This window comes from Triticum aestivum, chromosome 4A (genome assembly GCF_018294505.1).
Source record: "Triticum aestivum cultivar Chinese Spring chromosome 4A, IWGSC CS RefSeq v2.1, whole genome shotgun sequence".
NCBI classification, from domain to species: domain Eukaryota; kingdom Viridiplantae; phylum Streptophyta; class Magnoliopsida; order Poales; family Poaceae; genus Triticum; species Triticum aestivum.
The window spans coordinates 741,827,732-741,838,954 of record NC_057803.1 but is presented as its reverse complement, the minus strand read 5'-3'; the positions used below and the strand labels follow the sequence as shown (position 1 = coordinate 741,838,954).

General features: G+C 41.6%; 1 protein-coding gene across 1 annotated transcript; it reads left to right on the top strand.

Annotated features, from left to right (window-relative positions):
* Nucleotides 1–212: 212 nt before the first annotated feature.
* On the top strand, nt 213–9,174 carry LOC123084507 (LRR receptor-like serine/threonine-protein kinase EFR). The gene is made up of 2 exons (XM_044506075.1): nt 213–830; nt 7,651–9,174. The coding sequence occupies exons 1-2, from the start codon at nt 213–215 to the stop codon at nt 9,172–9,174; spliced, it is 2,142 nt and encodes a 713-aa protein (XP_044362010.1).
* Nucleotides 9,175–11,223: the final 2,049 nt, after the last annotated feature.

The following is an 11,223-nucleotide window of genomic DNA, read 5'->3' as shown; positions in this document are numbered from 1 at the left end:
AGCAATTCGGGCTGGGCCTCCGGTTAGTAGGTTAGTCCCAAAAATGATATAAAAGTGTAAAGTAAAGCCCATAAACATCCAAGACATGTAATATAATAGCACGGAACAATAAAAAATTATAGATACGTTGGAGAGGTATCACGGGCATTATCGGGTGCGGGCGTCCGCGCACCCGCACGGAGGCGACAGAGGGCGCAGGCGAGGCTGTAGCCATGGCGCGGCCAGGGGAGGGCACCGGGCGTGGCGAGGAGGCCGGACGAGGGCGGCCGCGGGCGTGTGGAGGCGGGATGACGGGGCGGCGCGCAACAACTGCGGGCGGCAGGGGAGAACGCGTGTGTGTCACAACAGCGAGCGAGGTGAGGCGTGTGCGGGCAGAGCGGCCTCAGCAGCACGACACACGGGAAGGCAGGAGGAGGCCGGTGCGCGCGGGCAGCAATGGAGATGGACATAGTGACCACAGGGGGTCGGAGACGGCGCAGGTGCATTCATTCTACAGAGGAGAGGGGAGGAGTGGAGAACGCGGCTCACATCGGAGCCGTAGGGAGGTGGCAGCGAGCTCAAGGGAGGCTCGGGGTGGCCGGCGATGGAGAGGTGGGGCGGGGCGGTCCGGCGAGGGCAGCTCGAGGCGGCGGCGATCCGATGACGGGGTCCGGCGCGTCGAGGCGGCGGGCCGCGGTGACGGCGGGACGGAGCAGGTGGCGGGGCGCCGGAGATGGTGCAGTGTCGGTGGCGCCGTGCGGAAGGAGACGGAGAGGCGGGCGTGCCCCGATCCAGGTGGGGGAAGAAGGGAGAGAGGCGTGGAGGGGGAGCGAGTCGGGGAATCGGGAGAGGTTATAGGCCAGGGGGTTGGGGTGGCCTGGTTCTGGTGGCCAGCTGGGCCGATTGGCCCAGTCTGGGGGGGGGGATTCTTTTGTTTGTTTGTTTTTAAAATTACTTTTGATATTATTTTAGCCTTAGTTTTGCATTTTCTTTTAGTAACAAATGAGTTTTGTTTTGAGCGAAACTTGGCACATAATTCTAACACAATATATTGAGATGGAACAAAAGTATGGGGTTAAAAAGGAGTTGTCTAACCATTTTTAGAAATGGAAAAGGCCAATTTCAAATGTTGTGGACCACTAAATAATTTTCAGGGGCAGTTTTGGAATCCAAATGAGGTTGGTTGCAACATGAAATATATCCAGGGATTATTTGCCACACTTTGAACATCTTAGCTTTCAGGTTTGAAATTTTTTATTGTTTGACCCGGTTTTAAATTTTATTTTTAGTGGGATTTGAATCGACGCGAGTTTAACAACAGTAATCGTGGTGACGTGACATCATTAGCGGATAATTACTGTAGCTTAATTATCCGGGCGTCACACATAGGTCCATGTTATCTATTTGAACATAGTCCATCATCCATGTTGTTGCTTGTCCTCCTTCCCGCCTTCATCAGCCATGGTCATGGTGTGCTTCCCGAGCTACGGCCTACCTTCCCGAGCCGGCCGTCCTTCCCGAGCTATGGCCTACACTTGGACCATACACCATCCCTCATATGCCCAATCACTTCAAAATTGCATGTCTGTTTTTCAAAATGCACCAATATTCTTTTTAAAACAGAAACTCTTGTTAAATCACACGATGCGTTTTAAAGAGCATGAATATTTTTTAAATTTCCAATATTTTTGAAGCACGTGAACACATTTTTGAATTATAGGATTTTTTGAAAAACTGAATATGGTTTAAGTTCAATAAATATTATTTTAATACATGAACACTTTTCTTAAAAGTGCACAAATATTTAAGAAGCATGAACGGACTTAAAATGTGTGAACACTATTTGTGAGTAACACTTACTAATAGGATTTGGAGTGCAAGTGATGAGGACGTATGGCACCTATACTTATCACCTCTTCCTTCGTATACGCGTGTCTTTAGTCGATAATTCTGAATCTGTGTCATTAGACTTGGCCTTTCTTAAATCCTTTTCTACCTGAGGTAAGTTGTACTTTATTCCTTTTATTAATTCCTGCCATCTCCGATGCTCTTTTAGTTTCTTTTCCTCTTGATGAAGTACAACAGACTTCATTTCTTTCCTTCCTTAGGCCCAGTGAAATTTATTCGTGTTAATTATTTTCCTTCTATGAGGCTCTTTCAATTCCTTTCCTTTACGAGGCACAACAAACTTTATTTCTTTCTTCCTTAGGCCCAGCGTAATTTATTCCTTCTATTGTTGAGGCGGCTTATCAATTTATATCACAGACATATATGGATTAATGAGATTAGATGTAAATACACGATGTGGGACTATTTATAATAAAGAGACAAATCTTTCTATTCTATACATACTCATGTGTAGCTTGGTGGATCATATTCCTCATGGTCGAATCATTTTGCACTTCCCGGGTTTGCATGGATTTGCCCGGGCCGCATGGCAGCGGGCGGAGGCCCAGGCGGGCGAGAATAAACCATCGAGGAAAGAAGCATTTGTTGCAAAACCGAATCATTTTTCCAGATCAATTTAAATAGGAACTGTGGGTTCAATTATAAAAAACCACAAGGACTGTTCTATAAAAATGTCATGACGGTCAGCAGACAGAAGCAATTTGTGCCTTATTATTAGGTAAATATAGAAAAGAGTTCACTAATCGACCACAAGTGTCCATAGGTGGAAGGCGCTCCAATAAGTGAACTAAACAACAATTTTCATTTATGTATGCCAAACTTATATACTTATTTATGATCTATTAGTCAACATAAGATTTTAATTAATATATTTTACATAATACAATTGGCAGCATGCTAGAGCTTCTTTATGATTTCATGGTCAAAAGTCAATTAGCAGCATTACAATGCTATTAAATATTTCAATATAATGTTTGTATAACTTTGATAGTTGTATTGGCAAATACACTTGTGCTGAGTTGAAAATGTTAATTTGCAGCAAAAGTTGTGTTCTATTTTTTCTTAAAATCTTGTTTGACGTACTCATAAAACCTTTGGACCAAACCAAATCTCCCTTCCCCATAAAGAATAATAATAATGACAAAACATATTTACTCTATGGATTAATATGAATCTTTAGACATGATATAGTTTATTTCTTGGTGCTCACAACTATTTTAATATCCTCAAATATGTATCTAGATGGATAAAGATGCATGTATTTAAAAAAGTATATAATAGATATTTCTAGAAAAAAATTAGTATCATGTTAACCTTTCTAAGTATAGGGTGTAGAAAAGGGCATGAACCATTTGGCTCCTAGGTGTATATACACCCAAGATGAAAAAATAGTAATTAAATAAAAATTCAAAAATTCTGAAAATATTTTGAAATTGACTTGATCTTCTATTGTACCCGTAAAAGAATAACAAAAGAAATCCCCATTGACTTTAGGGAAAAAAACAAAAAATTAAGGTCAAATAAGTGTGGATAGTAGCTTGTACTCCCTCCTTTCCTAAATATAAGATGTTTTAGCTTTTCTCTATTATCTCAGATTCGTATGCATCTAGATGCGTTTTAGTGTGTATATTCACTCATTTTAATCCGTATGCAGTCCATATTGTAATATTTAAAACATCTTATAATTAGAAATGGAGGGAGTATGTAGCAATAATTTTTTCGCAGAAGTCAACACGGATTTTTCCTTAGTGAAAATTTATATACTAGTGCAAAAGAAAGTCAAGTCTATTCCAAAATAAGTTATGATATTTTTTACTTTTTTACGAAATTATTAAAAGAACATATCAGATGTATATACACCCAGTAACCAAAGAGCATTTCTTGTGTAGGAAGTCTTTTCTTCCCGTGCTATATGTTGGGAATCGTAGTAGAAAACAAAACAAAAATTCCCGCCCGACGAAGGATCAGTACGGAGATGCATACAAGGTTAGATATGATTGTTACTAAGTTTCAGTTGCAGCCGAAGAAGAGTTGGTGTTGGTCATTTTTTAAGTCATTCTAACCATCCCTCGAACCAAGATTGAAAGCACAATCTCTCTATGGACTGACAAAGCTTTTCTCCATCCAGAGCTAGGAGGTGTTGAAGAACTAGAGGAGGAAGGAGCAGCCTCATGGCGTCTCTTACTTTTCTGGAGAACTAGAGGAAGAGACGGGGCGCCTCGAATCACACGTGAACTTATGTCTCTAGGGGGGGGCACCCTGTTGGATATTTAAAGGTGAAGGGGAATGGGGGCTCCCCCTTGTGGCGACCCACCAAAGTGGTGGGGCCCATGCCTCAACCCTAGCCGCACCAAGCTAGGACTTGGGGGCAAGCCTAGGAGGCGCTGCCCTATTGAGCCTTAAGGCCCACCTGGTAATGTGCCATAGTTCTCCAAGTTCCTAAAAAGTACTGATGTTTTTTAGAACACATGTTTAGTGCTTGACTGTTTTACTTTTAGGTATGCCATTGTCACTGTACATATGTGTAACCGTGCAAGAAATAAGGATGGTTGTTCTAATGGTGTCAGAGTAACGGGAGAAAAAACTAAATCGTTAGTGGTGAAGGGACATTGTTGAGATCAATGTGAGTTTACACATTTGCTTTGTCTAGATTGGTTTCTTCGTGTTGGGATTAAACCACCAAAGGTAGTTTCCATGAAGATGTGCTTTGAACTACCATATTATGCAGTTGAGACAATGATGCATATATATGAGTCTATCATTATCTTTGATCTTATTTTGTATGCATGCTTTGCTGGCGTCTTTAGCGGTATATCAGAGAGAGTTCGCGTGTAAATAACTAGAAGAAACTTTGTAAGATATGTATAATTCGTATGTGAAGTGTGATGCTATTTAGTGGGCTATCATCAATTTGTTCTTCGTATAGTCAATTTAGTTTACTATATCAAATATTTGTAAGATATTATGTGGTGTTTGCTACTTAACTTTTCCTAGTGGCTTTATCTATAAAGTCAAGAGCATGCCTTTCACCTAAAAAATATTTATTTTCTTATTTCATATGAATCCCATCCTTCTTTTTAGAATTACAGGTGCAGACTGAAAATCTTTTTAATCAGTTGGAATAGAAGGAGGTTTATCTAAATCAATGTCTCCCTAAATAGAAGGCTTTGTGACACTAGTAGTAGGAGTTCTAATTGCTTGCGTTTTGGGGATGTCGTCAAAAGACTTGCATCATTTTATGAGATGACCTTGATCAATCAAGACACACCTCACCTTCAAGGAGATTGCGCAGCGATATTTGGCCTTTAGGCCTAGAGTTATTGAGACCCAAGAGTAATTTGCATGTGGTTTTAGTCTATGTGGTTCCTATGTGATATACTTCAAAATAATTATGTAACTATTTAATGCTATTTTGAACTATGGTGATGTTTAACCTATACCATTCATCGGCAACTTAATGAACTTTGAACTGATACATTAGCCTTGTTTTGTTTGTTTACTCATTTTTGCCAAACCTTGATGCTTTCGACCAGGTTATGATTGGGAGAGATGCAATCGCCATTGTCAACACATTCTTTCATGAAGCATTTTATCTCTGAGATTAATATCATTTCTCAGTAGCAGCCTGTCACTACCGATCCAGTAGGGAGCCATGCTCGTCAGTCTTGAATAGGGCCACCACAAGGTACAAGTAGGATTATTGGAGATGGTGATGTGGGAAGAGACTGAGATAGAGGTGCAGATGCTGTGGTATGCCGGGGTCACCTGGGAAAAAATTACTTGGGCTCATCGTCGATCACCTTCATGGGCATCACGGACGCGCCCACTTTAGTAGCTCTTGCCTATTGTGAAGCTTTGGCTTTGGTGAACGATCTGGGCATCTCTCGGGTCCTAGTGTCTTCGGATTGCGCACCTGTGGTCAGAAACATTGAAGCTCATGCTGGCAATTATAAAAGAGATTCGGGTTAGCTCACTAGAGTTTGATGAATGTAACTTTATGTATGAAAGTAGGACTAGAAACATTGAGGCTGATAGCCTAGCTAAATTTCTTCAACCACACGAGCGTTGTAACCATTCCGTTGAACTTACATGAATAATCTTCCCCAAAAAATATAACTTACATGAATAAAGGGTCGTTACACCCTTAAAAAAAACTAACAGAGAGAAACAACTACTTGGGATAGAGACGGGTTGCCGCAGTCGTTAGCAAAACGTAGAAAAGTACATGTGTATTGCCGACCGGACGAGTGTGAGATTTGGAGGCTGTACACGCCGCAACAACGTTGTCCAGCTCAAACAACAACAACAATAATGGTGGGTGACGGACTCCAGGTCGTCGTTGCATGGGTCAAGCCAAGATAAGCTGCTGTAAGTGTCTTTTTAAGCCCCTGGGGCCTCAGCCAGCCAAGCATCATGCAGCTCACTCACGCTTCACAACTCTCATATATACTGGGGAGGCTGTCGTCGTATTGTGAGCTCTGGCAAGAAGCAACGGTACTAGTCTTTCCTCTCTTCTCCATACTACTCCCTCCGTCCGAAAAATCTTGTTTCTCAAATAGATGTATCTAGCACTCTAGCACTCTTGGTGCTAGATACATCCGTTTGAGGGACAAGCTTGGGACAAGTCTTTTTTTTATGAAGTGAGTATTATTCATGGAGTAGTATGTTTGTTTTTTCGGGTGTAAAATCAGTTTTATTCCAAAGTTAATTCTGAGCATTCGACAAAGTACATACTATATTAGCGTGATGGCTAGCCGTTAGCAGGCGTTTCGGCGTGGATCGAGGCCATGATTTTGTCGTAATTTAATTTCACGTGCTTGTTCATATGTTCGGGCTGCCCATGAACACCCCCCCCCCCCCAAAGTTAGCTCACATATGGGTTGAAAATGGGTGATGTCCAAACGTTCAGACACCCCGCCACGTCGGACCCGGCCACCTCGGACGACTATCCTTTTCTCCATCACCATTAATCATGTACATGTGTTAGCATAAATATTGGAGAACACGACTGCATGCACGGACAAATAAAGGCTTGGAGCGGACATCACTCGAGACACCTAGACATTGTCCGCAAACTAATGAGGGGTCAAAAAAATTGAAGATGCCCTTATATCTTACTCCCTTCGTCCGGGTTTATTGGCCTCGGAGACCACTTCTCTTAGACCAAGGCACATAGTAATTTGCTCACATTAATCCTTCCATTCCACTCTCTCACATGATAGCTCTCACATGCAGCCAATGGAAAAGTATGCATGCAGTGCATTTCTTATTTAGCCATGGGACTAGCAACAACGCCTATGCCTACAACCAATGAAATGGCTGCATGCATGTGGGTTTTTATTGTAAGGCCTTAAAAACGGACATGCTTGTGGTACTTTCATGCCTAATAAACCCGGACGGAGGGAGTAACTTCTTATATGCCCCTTATACTTAACTCCTTATAATTTTAGGAGTTAAAGGATGAACGGACTCAGCCGAACCCTTAAATTTAACTCCTCAAACGGATTGACCCCACATGAAAGTCTCTCCTCATCTCCTTCTTCCTTCCAATGCATGGACAGGAACAACGGCGGGTCAAGAAAGAGGCTTGGGAAGGCAGCACACACGGATCCCAGAGCAAGGAACAGCGGCACGGTTGCAGCCTGCATGTCAAATTTGCTCCTCTATAGGTTTTTAAAGGATCGACTAGAGATGCTCTAAATCAAGTCATAACCACTTTACCAAGAACCTTTCATTCTGATGATTATATTTTATATTTTGCAGTTAGCAATGGCCTCAGCACGTAACAAGCGACCTAGAGCCCCAGCCATCCTTCTACTATTGGCATTGCTGCAGCTCTATTTGGGTGGTAGCAAAATCAATTGTGCAACGCTTCCTGATAACAACACTGATGTGCTCTGGCTGCCAACTTTCAGGCATGGGATCAGTTCTGATCCCTCCGGATGGTTCAGCTCTTGGAACTCTAGCGCTAACCACTGTCTATGGCGCGTGGTGGTGCTTGAACACTTTGGACTAAACCTGGCCGGCCAAATCAGCTCCTCCATTGGGAACCTTACGTTCCTCAGAACCGTGAACCAATCCACGAATGGCTTCTCTGGCCGGTTACCTCCTATGAACCATCTGCAAAAACTCGAAGTCCTTGACCTGAGCGTCAACCGGTTGCATGATAGTATCTCAGATGCAATTATCAACTGCTCCAGCTTAAGGGAAATCGATCTTAATACAAACTTCCTAGTAGGCGAAATTCCTCCAAAAGTAGGCCTCCTCTCCAATCTCTCACTTTTGCGACTTTCCTGGAATAATCTCACCGGGATCATCCCGCCAATCCTCGGCAACATCACAAGCATACAAAGACTTGGCCTTGCGTACAATAATCTAACTGGACGTATTCCTAATGAGTTTGGGAAACTGACAAATGTGTGGAGGTTGAACCTAGGGGGAAATAGGTTGTTAGTTGGATTCCCTTGGTTTCTCTTCAATCTTTCTAAATCTCTTCAAATATTAGGCTTGGAGTCAAATATGCTAAACAATACACTACCACCTAGCATAGGCAACGACCTACCAAATCTCCAAGAGCTTTACTTGAATAGCAACATGTTTGAAGGTCAAATACCGGCTTCACTAGGCAATGCTACATGGCTGCAAACGCTAGAATTAGGAAATAACAATTTCACTGGTGAAATTACAAGCTCTTTAGGCAAACTTTCAAAACTTCATTTATTATACCTTGGGTTTAACAATCTTGAAGCTATTGAAAGCCAAATCTGGGAATTCTTTAGCGCGTTAACAAACTGCACTAGTCTCGAAGCACTGTCGCTATATGAAAATCAGCTACATGGAGCTATACCGAATACGATAGGTAACTTCTCCCGTAGCCTCACTAAATTATATCTTGGTCGAAACAATCTTTTGGGGAAGTTGCCCCCAAGCATAGGGAATCTTGGAAGCTTGATTTCTCTAGTACTTGAAGATAACAATTTAACAGGTACGATTGCACAATGGATTGGGAAGCTAACACAGTTACAAATTCTTTCCCTCCAAGCGAACAGCTTCATTGGGACATTGCCATCATCCCTTGGCCAGCTTACTCAGTTGACATATCTCGATCTAGGAAACAATAAACTTGGAGGCCCTATACCACCCGCCTTAGGGAACTTGAAACAACTCTCGCTTTTAGACCTTGGTCAGAACAATCTTGAGGGTAACATACCTATTCAGGTTGGTAGCCTTACATCACTTTACAAACTAGATCTTTCGTCAAACAATCTTACTAGTAAAATTTACTGATACTCTGTTCAAATGTCAGAACATACAAACCATGCAAATGGCCAAACCTTTCAGTACAATCTAAGAGTAGAATCAGTCGACAAAGAGCTAGAGGTAAATTTGTATGTAAACATGTGTAGAAACACCAAGCTTGACATGTAATTTGTATGTACTATTTGTATGTAAATAGTCCTCTGGACCCTATCCATACATCAGAGGAGCCATAGGTTAAAACTCTGAGGCATTTAGTGATATTACAAAGATTTACGAGGGAATTCAACGACGCACTTGAAATAGCACAACCCTGTTGGATTCCGATATATCTAGATCCCAAGTATATTTCCGGCTGGTATTTCAACGTGCACAGAAGGGTAAATTTATATATTTCATTTTCATTACATTCAAGATACAATAATTTATTTGTTGGTATCATTGTATTCAATATAATATCAATTTATTCAATTGTAGGGATGTGTCTAGCAATTTTGTTTCTCATTTAATGCTCTTGGGGAACGGTAAAAAATTGGTCCGTCCGGTTTGCACGGTGAGTATTCTCGGTTGCATTTTTTGGACCTTCTACATTAAATATTCATGCTAACTACACATATTGATTGTGCATGATGGTTATGAGTTGAGAAAGAAGTTTTTGTTATACTAGCTCAAATATTATGCGAATGAAGCTGAAGATACCATTTCTAATATTGTGCGAGAATATCTTAAGAGCATCAAGTAGATTTTAATTCGCAACAGATTATTAGTTGAAACATCGCTCTCTCCTCCACACTCTATTTGTGGAACTTTTGGTCTATTCATCAAATATCACAACAATAAAAATAAATTATAATATATTAAACACATAATAAATTAATAAATTCAACATACAAGAAAAGTCTAACATATTAAACTTCTGATCTATTTGGTTTATACATTTCTGATATATAAAATGGATGTAGGATAAAACACACAGAAATATCTACTTGTGATAGATCAGGGGAGACGCCGCAGTCGTTAGCAAAACGCAGAAAAGTATAACGCCGGTTGAAAAGTATATGTGTACAGCCGGCTGGACGAGTGTGTGATTTGGAGGCTGTACACGGCGCAACAACGTACCTCCTGTCCAGCTCAAACAACGACAACAATAATGATTGTCGACCGGAGGTGAACAGTAAAGGGTTGACGTACTCCAGGTCTTCGCTGCAAGTTTGTATTTATTTATTTATTTAGGTGAAGATGATATATGCAAGTGTGTGGACGTGAGGCTGCTGCAAGTGTCTTTTTAAACCCCTGCCTCGGCAAACCGAGCATCATCCAGCTCACTAGATATGAGTTTTCATTCGAAACTCTGATATTTCAAAAATGATTGTCCATTTTGTATACGAAGTGCATCTAATTTTTGTCGTAACCCTCTCAACTTTTTGCACATGCTATATGGGCGAAATAATGATACCATGCCACCAACCGGGACCAAAGGCCTCTTTTCAGAAGCCCAAAGGGCGGGAAGCGGCGGCTTTTGATGCCGGTTGGTGGCATGCACCGGGACTAAAGGGGGGGCATTGGTCCCGGTTGGTGCCACGAAGCAGGACCAATCTTTGGTCCCGGTTCGTGGCACCAACGGGGACCAATGGCCTTGCACAGCGGCGTGATGGTGGGAATTTAGTCCCACCTCGCTAGTTGAGAGCGTCGACCACCTGCTTATAAGCACTGCTGCCTCCTCTCTCTCGAACTCCTCTGAACTACAGGCCTATGGGCCTAATCTGACACTACTTTGCCTGTGGGCCTGCTGGGCCTTCTCCGGGCCTGAATCCTGGCCCATGGTAGGGTTTCTAGTCGTATTCAGGCCGTGGGGGCCCAGTAGCAGGCACTTTTTTGTTTTTTTTGTTTTCTTTACTTATTGTTGCTATTTTTATTATTTTTTTCCTGTTTTTTTGTTTTGTTTTCTGCATTATTTATTTTCTTTTGTTTTTTGCTTTATCTATTAATTCTTTTTGCTTTTAGTTTTAGGAAAATTATAAACTTTCTGTTAATGCCATTAGTTTACAAATTTGAAAACACTTTTTTTGTTTTTTTTGT

Excerpts from the sequence above, each read along its gene's own strand:
- LOC123084507 (XM_044506075.1), top strand. The coding sequence starts at position 213 with ATGGCGCGGCCAGGGGAGGGCACCGGGCGTGGCGAGGAGGCCGGACGA. Across the intron at positions 831-7,650 it reads GAGTCGGGGAATCGGGAGAG|TTAGCAATGGCCTCAGCACG; the intron begins GTTATAGGCCAG and ends TATATTTTGCAG.